This window comes from Candoia aspera, chromosome 1 (genome assembly GCF_035149785.1).
Source record: "Candoia aspera isolate rCanAsp1 chromosome 1, rCanAsp1.hap2, whole genome shotgun sequence".
NCBI lineage: Eukaryota > Metazoa > Chordata > Lepidosauria > Squamata > Boidae > Candoia > Candoia aspera.
Window position 1 is genome coordinate 85,037,775 of NC_086153.1, and position 14,195 is coordinate 85,051,969.

At 46.2% G+C, this 14,195-nt stretch overlaps 2 protein-coding genes across 4 annotated transcripts in view; one reads left to right on the forward strand and one right to left on the reverse strand.

Annotated features, from left to right (window-relative positions):
- The window catches only part of ESR1 (estrogen receptor 1), a 246,774-nt gene that overhangs the window by 191,232 nt on the left and 41,347 nt on the right, over positions 1-14,195 (reverse strand). The gene's annotated exons all lie outside the window — the stretch shown is intronic.
- On the forward strand, positions 12,570-13,097 carry LOC134500966 (histone H3.3A-like). The gene has a single exon (XM_063308474.1). The coding sequence runs from the start codon at positions 12,602-12,604 to the stop codon at positions 13,073-13,075; it is 474 nt and encodes a 157-aa protein (XP_063164544.1). The 5' UTR covers positions 12,570-12,601; the 3' UTR covers positions 13,076-13,097.

The window sequence follows — 14,195 nt, forward strand, 5'->3', positions numbered from 1 at the left end:
AATACAAGTTCTAAGAGGGACTGAGTTGGGAAGGAAACCTTGAGGAAGACCTTCTTTAAACTGTCTGGCAGTGCACCTGAGTGAAGCCTGAACAACTCTAGTCCCTTCCTGATCTCTGGAGAATCAACTGGGTCTTTGAATGTTGCCTTACCAGCACATCAGGCAAATATTTTCTATTGGCCTGCCCAACAGTGAAAAGATAAAACTTCCTTTGCCCATGCTTGCTGATACCACCATATTCTCCTCCTTCCTGGTAAGTTAGGTGTTTCTAGTTGGCAGCTGAGCATCTGAACCATGATAACACAATAATAAAATATTCCCAGTAATATTGGGTGAATTTGATGTATTTATGTAACCCAAACTATAACCATCTGCATTCTTAAGTGAGTAACCTTAAAGGAAATCGATCAAGTTTACTTCTAGGGAGGGATATGCTGGATCATGATGCTAGGGTTCATGAAAATTTTATAAAAATAGAAGAATTCTCTTTTAAAATCCTTGTAACCAATGTCTAAATATACATGATTCATTATAATAATTGCTCCCCTATATGATTTAGTGGGAGGGTGTTGGATTTGACATTAGGATAAAATAATTAGGATTATTTTGTCCTTTTCACCCAGTTGTAGTGTCTCTGTGCACAAGAATTTTATATATCTGCATATGCACTTCTTTAGTTAATATGCTTTTAAAACTTAACCCCAGAATTTCAAAATACTGCAATGCACCATTATGGGAAAAAGAAAACCGTCTACCCGTCATCTCTACTTTTATTTTCACCATTCACACTGCAAATAGCAGGACCATTGTCCCAGATATGTCTGTATGTGGATGACCATTTGTTAGAAGAAAATTATCACATATTGTATGCTGGAGTACTAGTATAATGACCTTGGTTTTAAGGAAAAGAAAGAGATCCAGCAAGCAAGAGCCAATATTTTTACAGATAAAAGTCTCAGTTCTTGCTTCCTTCTCTTTCAGGGCAAAGCAAAAATTTTCGTCTATGGCCACAGCTGGAATTTTGAGAGCATATTCTGAGTTCTTTTGCAAAATACTGCCCTAGAGCTGGCTTGCCTGTTCATAAAATAGCTGTAAAAAATCATTCACAGGAAGTAAATGGTGAAATTGTTCCCATCCTATCCTCTAACTGCCCAGAATGTTCTCCACTGCCCAGTTTCCCTTTCGTGGAGAGGAGAATGGATGAAGCTATCCTAAATGTGCAGGAAACCATGCAACCATCAAATGGCAGCAGAGAGTTAAATTTTTCTGTATCTTTTCTGCCATCTAGCAATTGTCTAGACCAGTATTTCTCAACCTTGGCAACTTTAAGATATGTAGACTTCATCTCCATGGCTGTCTAGGAAATTCTGGGAGTTGAAGGCCACACATCTTAAAGTTGCCAAGGTTGAGAAATACTGGTCTAGAATTTTTCAGCCCAGAACTGCAGTAGCGTGCAGCCACCTATCATTTTTTACTTTCTAAAAACGGTTACTGGCCCTATATGCAGGCCAGAGAGTATCTTGGGAGTATAAATGGGGCAAGAGGTTGGCAGGTTACTTGGCAAGCTTCTCATGTAAAATAATCTCAAAAATAATAGTAGTCAGGGATGGCAAAGCAGCCAGTGGACATCAGGAAGGCCCTATATCTATGTTTTATACATAGATGCTTTATTTTATATAAACTTTAATTAACCACACTGAAACTTATATGAGAATTCAACGTTAAAACAAAAAGGACTTCTGACAGTAAGAATCTCCTCTTCATGGAATCCCTGTTCCTACCAATTGATTAGACTTACAAGGAGTAGTCCTAAGGTACCTTACAAATTACACTGTTTTGTGGCATAATCACAAGTATCTGCATGTTTGCCTAGAGGTTATCATCACTTCACTCAGCCCTACTAGCTTCTGAGTACATACATTCTTCCTGTAAAGCAGTGGGTTTTTTTAATCCACTGAAGTGCAATATCTGGATTTTAATTAAAATGCAAATCACCTTACAAAAATGTATTGACATTTAAATGCCAAGGTTCCAGCTGAGATTTATGCCAGGTGAAGGCATCACCAAAGGCTTTGGCAGGGCTTGAATCATCTCTAGCGCATGGATGGATCTGGGCCCAGAACAGCAGAGCCTTCTTGTCAATGACACCTTATAATTTCTAAATCAGCTCAACTGTTAGCATTTGATAGTTACCTTTTTCACAGGGGATATTGCACCTGATTGTACCAGTTCACATCTATCAGCAGAATTGTGAAAAAGTAAAATCCTAGGAGTCATACAGCTCCTGGAATCATTCCTTCTTTGCAAGGCTAGCACTGGAAGTAGAGGAAAATAGAGGATGGGATTTGCTCCAAATTGCCAATATTGCTACTACAAAGCAATTGCATTTGGGAGAGTATTCTAGAAACCACATCAGTCAAAAAGGATAATGAGATGAGCTATTATCACAAAATGTTGGAGTTAGATTCTTTTCAAGCCATTGAAAAACATTTTAATTTTGCTTAATTTTTCTCAAATGAAAGCTTTGTATTATTTTTTCATCCAAGAACCAAGTTCTTCAACTTCACATACATGGTCCTCATCAAACATTTCTAATAAATGTTTTAACAAATACATAACACACAAATTATATACATAATACTAACATAAGGCAAACATCTTCATATAGAATGCCCTTGCCTACAGAGATGTTCTTCACTTAGTTCAGAAACATTTTGGAACACTTGCACAAAGGCTTCTATTTGCCAGTGAAATTTCAGCGACGTTAATTGCTGTTTAAACCAGCACTAGAAACCTAGGTATATTAATTTACTGATTAAATTCTTTCTCTGCCTCTCAAAAATCTTCTTATCAAGTTATGATTTTTGATAATGTATACATTGCTGTGTTTTACAATGGATGTCACCATCTATGAGGTCAGTAGGAATTATGGGTGACAAGGGGAGCAAGTGACAAACATGTGTTGCAATGCAAACTCAACCCCTTATGTACTTGTGTTCCATTTTGTGATTCAGATACAAAAGGGTAGACCTTGCATCAGGACATCAGAATGCCAGCTTCATCATTTTGGCTTCATTGTGGTTAGGTTGTTGTTGTTGTTGTTTATTCGTTTAGTCGCTTCCGACTCTTCGTGACTTCATGGACCAGCCCACGCCAGAGTTTCCTGTCGGTCGTCAACACCCCCAGCTCCCCCAGGGACGAGTCCGTCACCTCTAGAATATCATCCATCCATCTTGCCCTTGGTCGGCCCCTCTTCCTTTTGCCTTCCACTCTCCCTAGCATCAGCATCTTCTCCAGGGTGTCCTGTCTTCTCATTATGTGGCCAAAGTATTTCAGTTTTGCCTTGAATATCATTCCCTCAAGTGAGCAGTCTGGCTTTATTTCCTGGAGGATGGACTGGTTTGATCTTCTTGCAGTCCAAGGCACTCTCAGAATTTTCCTCCAACACCACAGTTCAAAAGCATCGATCTTCCTTCGCTCAGCCTTCCTTATGGTCCAGCTCTCGCAGCCATATGTTACTACAGGGAACACCATTGCTTTAACTATGCGGGCCTTTGTTGTCAGTGTGATGTCTCTGCTCTTAACTATTTTATCGAGATTTGTCATTGCTCTTCTCCCAAGGATTAAGCGTCTTCTGATTTCCTGACTGCAGTCAGCATCTGCAGTAATCTTTGCACCTAGGAATACAAAGTCTTTCACTGCTTCTACATTTTCTCCCTCTATTTGCCAGTTATCAATCAAGCTGGTTGCCATAATCTTGGTTTTTTTGAGGTTTAGCTGCAAGCCAGCTTTTGCACTTTCTTCTTTCACCTTCATCATAAGGCTCCTCAGTTCCTCTTCACTTTCAGCCATCAAAGTGGTATCATCTGCATATCTGAGATTGTTAATGTTTCTTCCAGAGATTTTAACTCCAGCCTTGGATTCCTCAAGACCAGCTTGTCGCATGATGTGTTCTGTGGTTAGGTACAGATACCTATATAGGGAACAGCATAACAACTACAAAAGAAATCGCTAAATGCTAACAAGGGCTCAGTTTTATGGCTCACTTACTTACATGGTAGTGAGCCCACTGACTGTACTATAGAATGTGCTATAAGAAATTAGTGAATCACCCAAAGACACCATCTAAATAGGCATAAAAGCATCAACTGAACATCCACTGCTGAAGCATTCAGGAATAGCTTGGATGCTTCCATTATGCTTAGCCTTTTAGAAAGCGGTTAATGGAATAATATCTCTAGCCATCGATGCCACACATTTCACATAATTATTATACTCACTTAGAATTCCACATGCTCTCCCTCAAGCTATAGAAAATCTCCACCTTTTGTCATCTAATAAGACGTAATAGCAGTTTATATAGCACCAGCTTTTTCCACAATGCAATTTCCAACTCGTCTAAACTAGTCTGACAACACTTCAGTTATCCATAATTCTAAGTGTGAAGTGTACCCACATGAAGAAGATTTATGATGACCCTGGTGGGCTAACTGTACTCCTGTATTAATGGCCAGTGAGTCATAGAAAGGGCAGAATGGGGCTATTGAAGAAAGAAAAGTGCAGCATGGAAAGAAATGGGGCAGGATTCTTAATAGCCAGGCAAACTGAGCAAACATTAGTGGAAAGAGAAAGGGCATTAAATAGGTGAATAGAATAAAGTAAGTTCCATGAGTATGTGGTATTTCCAGGGGTGGTGTTTTCATGCTCTCAGCCAAATCCACAAATTCCATTAGGATTCTTTAGCAAAGGACAAGAAATGGGATGTCAAATCCCTTTTGACTGAAGCACCTTCTTCCTCTGGCAGATGGGGAACATGAGTGGGAAAGGAGGATAGGAGTGAACTTCTACTTTGTCTGCAGGGCAAGGAGTTAATAACAATTAATTCTCAAGCATCTTGTAACTTGCTTGCTGACAAGTGTTTTGCACAACAGGCTGTCAAGACTTGTCCTGAGCTTGCTGAGTCACACAATCTCTAGAACGATAATGACATTACCAAGGGTAATAATTGGGAGTCTATATCATATCTGGAGTAATCAGTTTAAAAGCCATCAGAATGTTCAATGTCCTTCCCTTAATAACATATATATTCCATTCTCAAGAAGCCATTCAATAGAAAATTGAATACTATTCTGAGGACAATACATTCTCTCAGGGAAAAAAAAGACAGCCAATCTGAAAGGTATGCATCTGCAGTACAGATTGTTAGCTGTTCATTTGTAAGATTTTAACAGATAATAAGATTTTGGCAACAGTAACATCTATGAATATTTTTTTTTGTCTGTCTGGTTTTGCCTTCTTTTGCAAGAGGCAAAATAAATAGATGTCTTTCTATTAAGTGGTACTTGCATTGTTCTACAAAAAATATTCATTATTCTGGGCATTCTGTTGCAGCAGGAAGAAAAACTCAGATAGCAAAGGATGCAAAAGACCTCTTCCTAAAACCCCACCATAGGGATTCCCAACTTCTTGGGGCCTCTGGACACACACTTAGCATTTTTCAAAGGTGTCACAACTATTGTATGATATTTGCTTGTATTTCTGGTCTCTTACAAAGACACATCTTCCCGTCTGTGTGATAGCAACAACTTTTATTCAGCCTTCTATTATTCAGGCAGGCAGGCAGGCAGGCAGGCAGGCAGGCAGGCAGGCAGGCAGGCAGGCAGGCAGGCAGGCAGGCAGGCAATTACCCCCTGTTGTAGTCTGCACAAAACTACATGGCTGACTAATTTCATATATTACTTTCTGTGATTAATTAGAAACTGGATATCCTGTTGGTGTGACAGGTTTCAAAATACTAGAACTGCCACCTTTCTTTATCTCTCTGTATGTTTTTCTCTTTATGACAGAAAAGCAGAGGACAGAGTTGCTTTTTATTTTTATTTTTTTGTAATCGTATGGCATAGCGGTTTGGTGTTCATGCTGCTTTTTTCTTGCTGGGAAATCCTCATGAGGTCCAACAGCCAGATGTGTAGACTCTTTAGCCATGAAAAGTCACGTTACCTGGGGTGCACCACTGTCATGATCGCCATTGCGATGTTTGTGACATCGCAACGGCTCGCATGACAATACAAGAATATGGGTCCCTGGCTGATAAGGCAAGGGCAATAGAGAAACACAAAAAGCAGTAATGGGTCTAAAGAAACAATGTAACGACCGAGGCCAGCAACCCAGGAAGCAACAATAAAAGGTAACTGACAAGAAATTGAATAACAACTGAATAGGTAAGGTTCGGAAGGGCGCGCCCGGGCTTTCGAGGAATTAAAAGCCTGATCGCCCGGCAATGGATCATCACCGCACAGGAAGGCGATCGAGGCGATGCCCGGGGCACAGGGGGCTGGACGACCTCTCACCTGGCAAGGATGAACTAGTGGGACTCGTGGGGCACACCTGGGGTAAGGAGGGGTGGAGCGCTGACCGGCGCAGGCTATTTAAATCCCATTCCGGCGCGCTCCCCTCACTCTCAGCTTTCTAAGGGCATGCACTCTAGTCCTAAATAAAACCAGAACCTAAAGTCTACTCTAGCGTCTGTGTTTTTATTGGGTCTCAGGCAGAGCCTGACATAAAGCTGAGAGTCCTTTAAAATGAACCTCGCCAGTCTCCACTGGAAAAAAAATTTCTGCGGGAGAGAACACCGGCGATGACGGAACCGGGGACAGCCATGGAGTCGGCGCTTCAGACCGGAGGCGCGAAAGACACAACGTAAGTGGGAGAGACAACCAGACAGCTTCTGGAGTCGGCGCGCCCGAGATGGGACATGGGCTCCCTCCCTGCCCACACCGCACCCCAGTTCCAAACCTGGAGCTCCAGCCCGGAGTGGAGAGCCCCGTTGGAAGAGGAAATCGGGAGCCAACAACTCTTCACTTGGGACGGCGTAACGGGACCCTGGCCGGGGGCATCCTACACCACCTGGAGACTCCACTACCCCCAAACGCCCGAGAGGGAAGTCACAGGACTGCCGATCGGGCAGCAACCGGCAGCACCGAGGATGGACGACCCTGTCACACCCGACAGGCTCAGAGCTCTGGAGTCCAAGGTACAAGCCCTGGAACACATGCTCCAGTCCATGGCATCGGTAATAAGCGAGCTCACAAAGACTGCTACTGCACAGGGGTAGGGGGGGATCGTGGCACCCCACCCACCCTATCGACAACCCCAAGAGGAAGGGGCCAAGCACGGGGCTCTTTCTCAGGGCCCCGTGGTCCCATTCCAGTGGGGGTCATCCCTAGCCACCCACAGGTGGGGGTCTCGCAACTTGGGGGGTTCGCCAAAGACTTCCCCGTGAAATTTGACGGAGACCCCACGAACCTGTCGTTTTTCTTGACGAACGCCACAAACTATATAACACAATATGGACATTGCTTTGCAACAGAAGGGGCCAAAATCTCGGCGGTGGTCACAAAACTTAAGGGCAGGGCTGCGGACTGGTATGTCCAGATGTCAGAGTCTGGAGCCCCAGCCCTGGCTACCTTCCACACCTTCCTAGCCGCCAACATGGGACGCGGAGTGACAACGTCAGTTTGCCCGTGGGCAATGTGTCAGGTGTGGGAAGACGGGCCACCGGGCAGCTGAATGCCTCAAGGCCAGAACGACAGATCGCCCACCCAGACCAATGCAGAAGGCACCGCACAAGCCACCCAACCCTCCCAGATGGCTGACAGGAGCGCTAGCGACCCCGGACGAGGAAGAGGACACTTACCTCGCAGGGGACGTGTTGGACGCCCAGGAGCAGCCAGCAGGAAATGCCTTCCACCTGCCCTAAGCAGTGCCGCCGGGCAGGTGGTGAAGAAGGGGTGCGACACCCCCAGGGTGAGTGGGGATTCTCCCATCCTGGCAGGGGAAATCGAACTGGCCTACGGCCCCAAAGCCATCGCGGTTGGAGCTTTGGTGGACTCTGGGTGCTCCAGAAACCTGACCCACCCGGACATTGCCGCCGCATTGAACCTACCCTGCTTCCCCCTCCCAAAGCCGCTATCTTTCAGCAACTCGATGGCTCCACGGCGGGGGGGGGGGGGACCGCCCACCCAGGGTACAAGGAAGGTCACCCTGAAAATGGGCACCCACAAGGAGACCATAGACTTTGTGGTCACCCCAGTAGGCAAGCCCATAGTGGTGTTGGGGATCCCCTGGCTAACCCGCCACAACCCCTACATTAATTGGAGGACCCGTTCGATAACATTCGAGGACGGGTTCTACCAGGCACCAGCAAGGGAGAAATCCTCTGCTTTGACGGTGGGGAGGGCTGAGATCGTCGACCATCAAGCCCACGCTCCCCCCCCAGAAGAACTGCCGGAGCAATACTCGGACTTCGCCGTCTTCGGGGAGGAGGAGGCGGACCAATTACCCCCCCATCGCAAGACAGACTGTGCAATTGAACCGCTCCCATTACCCAAACCCAAAATTTACCCCATGACTCAGAGGGAATTGGCGGCGCTGCGGGACTTTTTAGACAAAAACCTCGCTAGGGGCTTCATCAAACTGGCAAACTCACCGGTTGGAGCATCCGTCCTATTCCGGGAGAAGAAGGATGGCACCCTAAGACTATGCACAGATTACCGCGGATTAAATTCCACCTCCCTGTCAAACAAATACCCCCTCCCTCTCGTAAAAGGCATGCTGGCACACTTGTCAAAGGGAAGAGTGTTTTCCAAACTCGACCTCCGCGAGGCGTATTACCAAATTCGCATCAGGGAAGGGGACGAGTGGAAAACAGCATTCAACTGTCCCTTGAGCTCCTTCCAGTACAAGGTACTGCCTTTCGGTCTTGAGGGGGCCCCGGGGGTCTTCATGCAACTAATCAACGAGGTGCTGCATGAACATCTGTTCAAAGGAGTCTTAGTTTACCTAGACAATATCCTAATCTACTCTAAGACTCAGAGGGAACACGAGAGATTAGTGAGGCAAGTTCTCACTAAGCTCCGGAAAGCCAAACTCTACGCTAAGCTCTCCAAGTGCAAATTTCACAAGTCGCGCTTGGATTACTTAGGGTACAGAATCTCAGACAAGGGCATAGAAATGGACCCTGCAAAGGTTCAGGCTGTTTGAGCTGGGAGCGCCCATGCACCCGGCGCCAGCTTCAAAGTTTCCTTGGGTTCGCAAATTTCTATAGGTCCTTCGCAGAAGGGTTCGCCGAAATTGCCCTGCCCTTGACCGATTTATTGAAGACCAAAGGCGTCGGGGAGACGCGCAAGGTCAAAAACCCAGGGGCCATACTTAATTGGACTCCTGACTGTCAAACCGCTTTCAACAGGCTGAAAGCGCTGTTCACAGCGGAGCCAATCCTGTCCCACCCCGACCCCGAACGGCCTTTTGTGGTGCAGGCTGACGCCTCTGACTTTTCAATTGGGGCTATCCTACTGCAAAAGGATTCCGCCGGAATCCTGAAGCCCTGCGCCTATCTCTCCTGGAAATTTTCCGAAACAGAGAGGCGATGGCACGTGTGGGAGAAGGAGGCATTTGCGGTTAAAGCAGCACTGGAGGCTTGGCGTCACCTTTTGGAAGGGGCAACTTGCCCTTTCGAGGTCTGGACAGACCACCGCAACCTCGAGGCGCTCCGTACGCCCTGGCGCCTCAGTCCCAAGCAGATACGCTGGGCTCAGTTTTTCAGCCAGTTCAAATTCCAGCTGAAGTTCATCCCAGGAAAAAAAGAATTTCCTGGCAGATGCACTCTCCCGACTACCCCAGGACGCAGAGCCTGTCTCCGACGTAGTAGGGACTGTGCTTTCTGACTCCCAATTGGGTTTAGCAGCTGTCACCCGGAGCAGCGCTCGGGGACAGCCTTCCCCCCCCCTTGCAAACAACTCCGGCGCAGCCCACCCCAAGCCGCAGGCAACCACAGATGCCAGGTGGATTACGTACAGATTTTATAACAGCATTAAAATCTGACCCCTGGCTCCTCGCCAACCCTAACAAAGTGACTATGGAACAGGACCTCGCCTGGGTGGAGGGAAGGTTATATGTCCCTGACTCACAAAGACCGACTATCCTCAGCAGGGTGCATGATAGCAAACAGGCTGGTCACTTTGGGTTCCTAAAATCCCTCCACCTAACGCGACGCCAATTTTGGTGGCCCTCGCTGAGGAAGGACGTCAAAACGTATGTGGCGTCCTGCCCTGTGTGTGCGATGGCCAAGCGACCGGCCGGTAAACCCCAGGGGCTGCTGCAGTCCATGGCTGCACCTTCACTCCCTTGGGATGAAATCTCGATGGATTTCATCATGGATTTACCGCCCAGCCAAAAGAAAACAGTAATCTGGGTAGTCAAAGACTACTTCTCAAAACAAGCCCATTTTATCCCGTGCCTCGATCCCATCAGCACAACAGCTGGCGAAACTCTTCCTGGTACACGTGTACCGCCTCCACGGCTGCTCCTCCCGCTTAGTGACTGATAGGGGCACACAATTTACCTCGAGGTTTTGGTGGGCTTTTTTGAAACTAATAGGTACCCAGCAAGCCCTGTCAACCTCCTGGCATCCCCAGACGGACGGATCTACAGAGATCCTTAATGCCACACTGGAACAATTCCTCCGCTCCTATATAAATTACCACCAGGACGACTGGGTGGACTTACTCCCGTTTGCAGAGGTCGCATACAATAACGTGATACATCAAAGCACGGGACAAACCCCCTTTGGGGTGGTGTCGGGTCGGGAATTCATCCCCATCCCAGAGCTCCCTCAGCCCCCGTCCCCAGCAGTGGCCGCCTGTGACTGGGGTTCAAAAATCGCAGACTCCTGGCCCGTCATCAAAGACGCACTTAAGGAGGCACAAGCCGCATGCAAACTGCAGGCGGATAAATACCAGCACCAACAACCAACTTTTCGGGTAGGGGACCTGGTTTACCTATCCACCAAATTCATTAAATCACCACAACCATCTAAAAAACTGGCCCCCAAATTTATTGGGCCATTCCAGGTGACACAAATCGTGAACCCAGTCACGGTGCGCTTGGACCTGCCCCATAATTTAAAGTGGCTGCACCCAGTGTTCCACTGCAGCTTACTCAAGCCGGCAAGAGACTCATCCCGGTGGCACCCGCGCACGCCCCCCCACCAGTTATGATAGACGGACAGCAACATTTCGAGGTCAAGGAGGTACTCAACTCCCGCAAGCTGCGGGGCTCCCTCCAATACCTGGTAAAATGGAAACACTTTTCACACCCTGAGTGGGTCGCTGCCCGCGACATCCAGGCTCCCAAGCTAATCCGCAACTTCCATACTGCATATCCCTCCAAACCCTCGGCTTGATTTTTCTTGGGGGGGCAGTATGTCATGATCGCCATTGCGATGTTTGTGACATTGCAACGGCTCGCATGACAATACAGGAATATGGGTCCCTGGCTGATAAGGCAAGGGCAATAGAGGAACACAAAAAGCAGTAATGGGTCTAAAGAAACAATGTAACGACCAAGGCCAGCAACCCAGGAAGCAACAATAAAAGGTAACTGACAAGAAATTGAATAACAACTGAATAGGTAAGGTTCGGAAGGGTGCGCCCGGGCTTTCGAGGAATTAAAAGCCTGATCGCCCGGCAATGGATCATCACCGCACAGGAAGGCGATCGAGGCGATGCCTGGGGCGCAGGGGGCTGGACGACCTCTCACCTGGCAAGGACGAACTAGTGGGACTCATGGGGCGCACCTGGGGTAAGGAGGGGTGGAGTGCTGACCGGCACGGGCTATTTAAATCCCATTCCGGCGCGCTCCCCTCTCAGCTTTCTAAGGGCATGCACTCTAGTCCTAAATAAAACCAGAACCTAAAGTCTACTCTAGCGTCTGTGTTTTTATTGGGTCTCAGGCAGAGCCTGACAACCACCTACATTGCACCAAGTTGGGCTGAGAGAAAGTGACTGGCCCAAGGTCACCCAGCTGGCTTTTATGCCTAAGGTGGAACTAGAACTCACAGACTCCTGGTTTCTAGCCCAGAGCCTTAACCACTAGACCAAACTGGCTCTCAGAGTTGCTTATATGTCTATAGAAGGGAGCAAGAGGGGACTAGTGACAAAATGTGGGTTGTGATGCAAATTCTATGTCTGCATGTGAATCACAATGCAAGTATGAAAGGGTGGAGCTTGTACTGTGATGTCACAAGGTAAGTTTCACCATTTTAGCATCATCATGGTTTTGGAACAGATACCTATGGAATGTGGGATACAGCAAGAACCAGGCAGAGACAGAGGAACTGACAGGGACTGAAACCAAAAAGAGAGGATGGGGAGAGAGGTACAGAACAGATGATCATAGATGGATCATCTGATCATAGAAAGATGGAACGTCAAATGCAAAGACAGCTGAAAGGAAAACATAAAGACAGTTGGAGTGGGTGAATCCTACCCAGCACCAAAGAATCCAAGGGTAACAGGGACCCTTGGTAATTAATTGTCTTTCACCCAACTTCAGCCAATTTCCAATATATGTTTGTCACCACACAGAATTGTGAGACTGAGCAAGCATAGAAACTGTTCATAAATAAATGAAAAGACATTTAAAATTTGCAGCTAATTGACAGTTAAGGTTTCCACGAAGGAAGCATAGGATGCCTTAATCATGTACTTACAGCCGAAGTGGTGTTTTTTTTAAGGATTTGTTTCTGAAAGAGAAAAGGAAAATGGCCGATACTAAGCAGACTGCCCATAAATCCACTAGTGGCAAAGCTCCACGTCAACAGCTGGCTACCAAAGCTGCTAGAAAAAGTACCCCCTCTACTGGTGGAGTCAAGAAACCTCATCGCTACAGACCTGGTACTGTGGTGCTGCATGAGATTCGCCGTTACCAAGAGTCAATAGAACTTTTGATTCGCAAGCTTCCATTTCAGAGGCTGGTAAGGGAGATTGCCCAAGACTTCAAGACAGACTTAAGGTTCCAGAGTGCAGTCATTGGTGCACTGCAGAAGGCTAGTGAAGCCTATCTGGTGGGTCTCTTTGAAGACAGAAACCTGTGTGCCATCCATGCCAAGAAAGTTACTATTATGCCGAAAGACATCCAGTTGGCTCGTAGGATATGGGGGGGAGGGCTTAGAAGGAAGCAGTTTTTATGGTATTTTGTAGTAAATTCTGTAAAATACTTTGGTTTCAATGTGTGACTTTTTTTGCATGCAATTGTTTATAATATGTTACACTTGTACTTAAGTCATTCCATCTTTCATTCAGGAGGAATGCTAACACTGACCGTTCACATAAAACTCTGATTCACATTGAATTGCTCAACAGTGAAAAGTTGCTAAAATGCAGAAGGGATGGGTGATCTTTCTTGCTTTTTGTGCATGTTTCTGTATGTTAATGACTTGTTGGGTCACTAAAATTGTAAGGTACTAGAATTGATATAAATGTGTACAGGGTCCTTTTGCAATAAAACTGGTTATAATTTGATTCAAGTGTTCAGCAATTGGGGCTGTTAAGTCTGACCATACATCACTGTGACAGAATGTGGACATTCAGAAGGGTAAAGTACAAGTCTTAACCACAGTGTAACTTACAGTTTCCTAAAAACGTAAACCTGGCAGCTATAGAATACACTATGTGCATTTATAATAGCTATTTTATATATTGTACTGTCAACATTTTTAAATTAAATGTTCCACATTAAAAAAAATGCAGCTAATTGTATAAAGAATTTTACCGTTACCTAACTGGAGGAAAATCTATCCCTGCCCCAAAAGATCAAGAGTTTTCTACTGCAAGCATTTTATGGAAATGCTGTCTCTCTCCAGGACTGTTTTTTCCCCCAAGGGCAAATTAAGGACTATCACTTCTAGGCCATGCAACAATCTGATAGTGTGATTCAGAATGTTCATGGGCATGCATGTGACACCTCTTGGCGCTCCTTAAAGGAATCCCAGATACAGGGATGCTTGATATAAGGAGGGTCTGAGAGAGGCAATGTGTGTATCTGAATCCCTTTTCCTAGATTGCAGTGTGGCTCTGATCCCTGCATCCATAAAAGGCTGCATAAAAGGCTTGGTGAGTTGTCTAAGTATAACCTAGTGGGCATGGAGGTGCCTATGAAGTCTGCACTGGAGACCTCAATCCTAGAGAGACTGTTGTATTCAGTGTAGGTAGTATGGACATGGTATGGACACTGTCATTCTGAGAAAAAAATGGCTTCCTAAGTATTCCACATAGAGATTTCTGTTCAGATTAGAAGCATCCAGAAGACTTCTGTACATATTTGGTCACTAGCATGCAGGTTGTCAACCTTCGAGT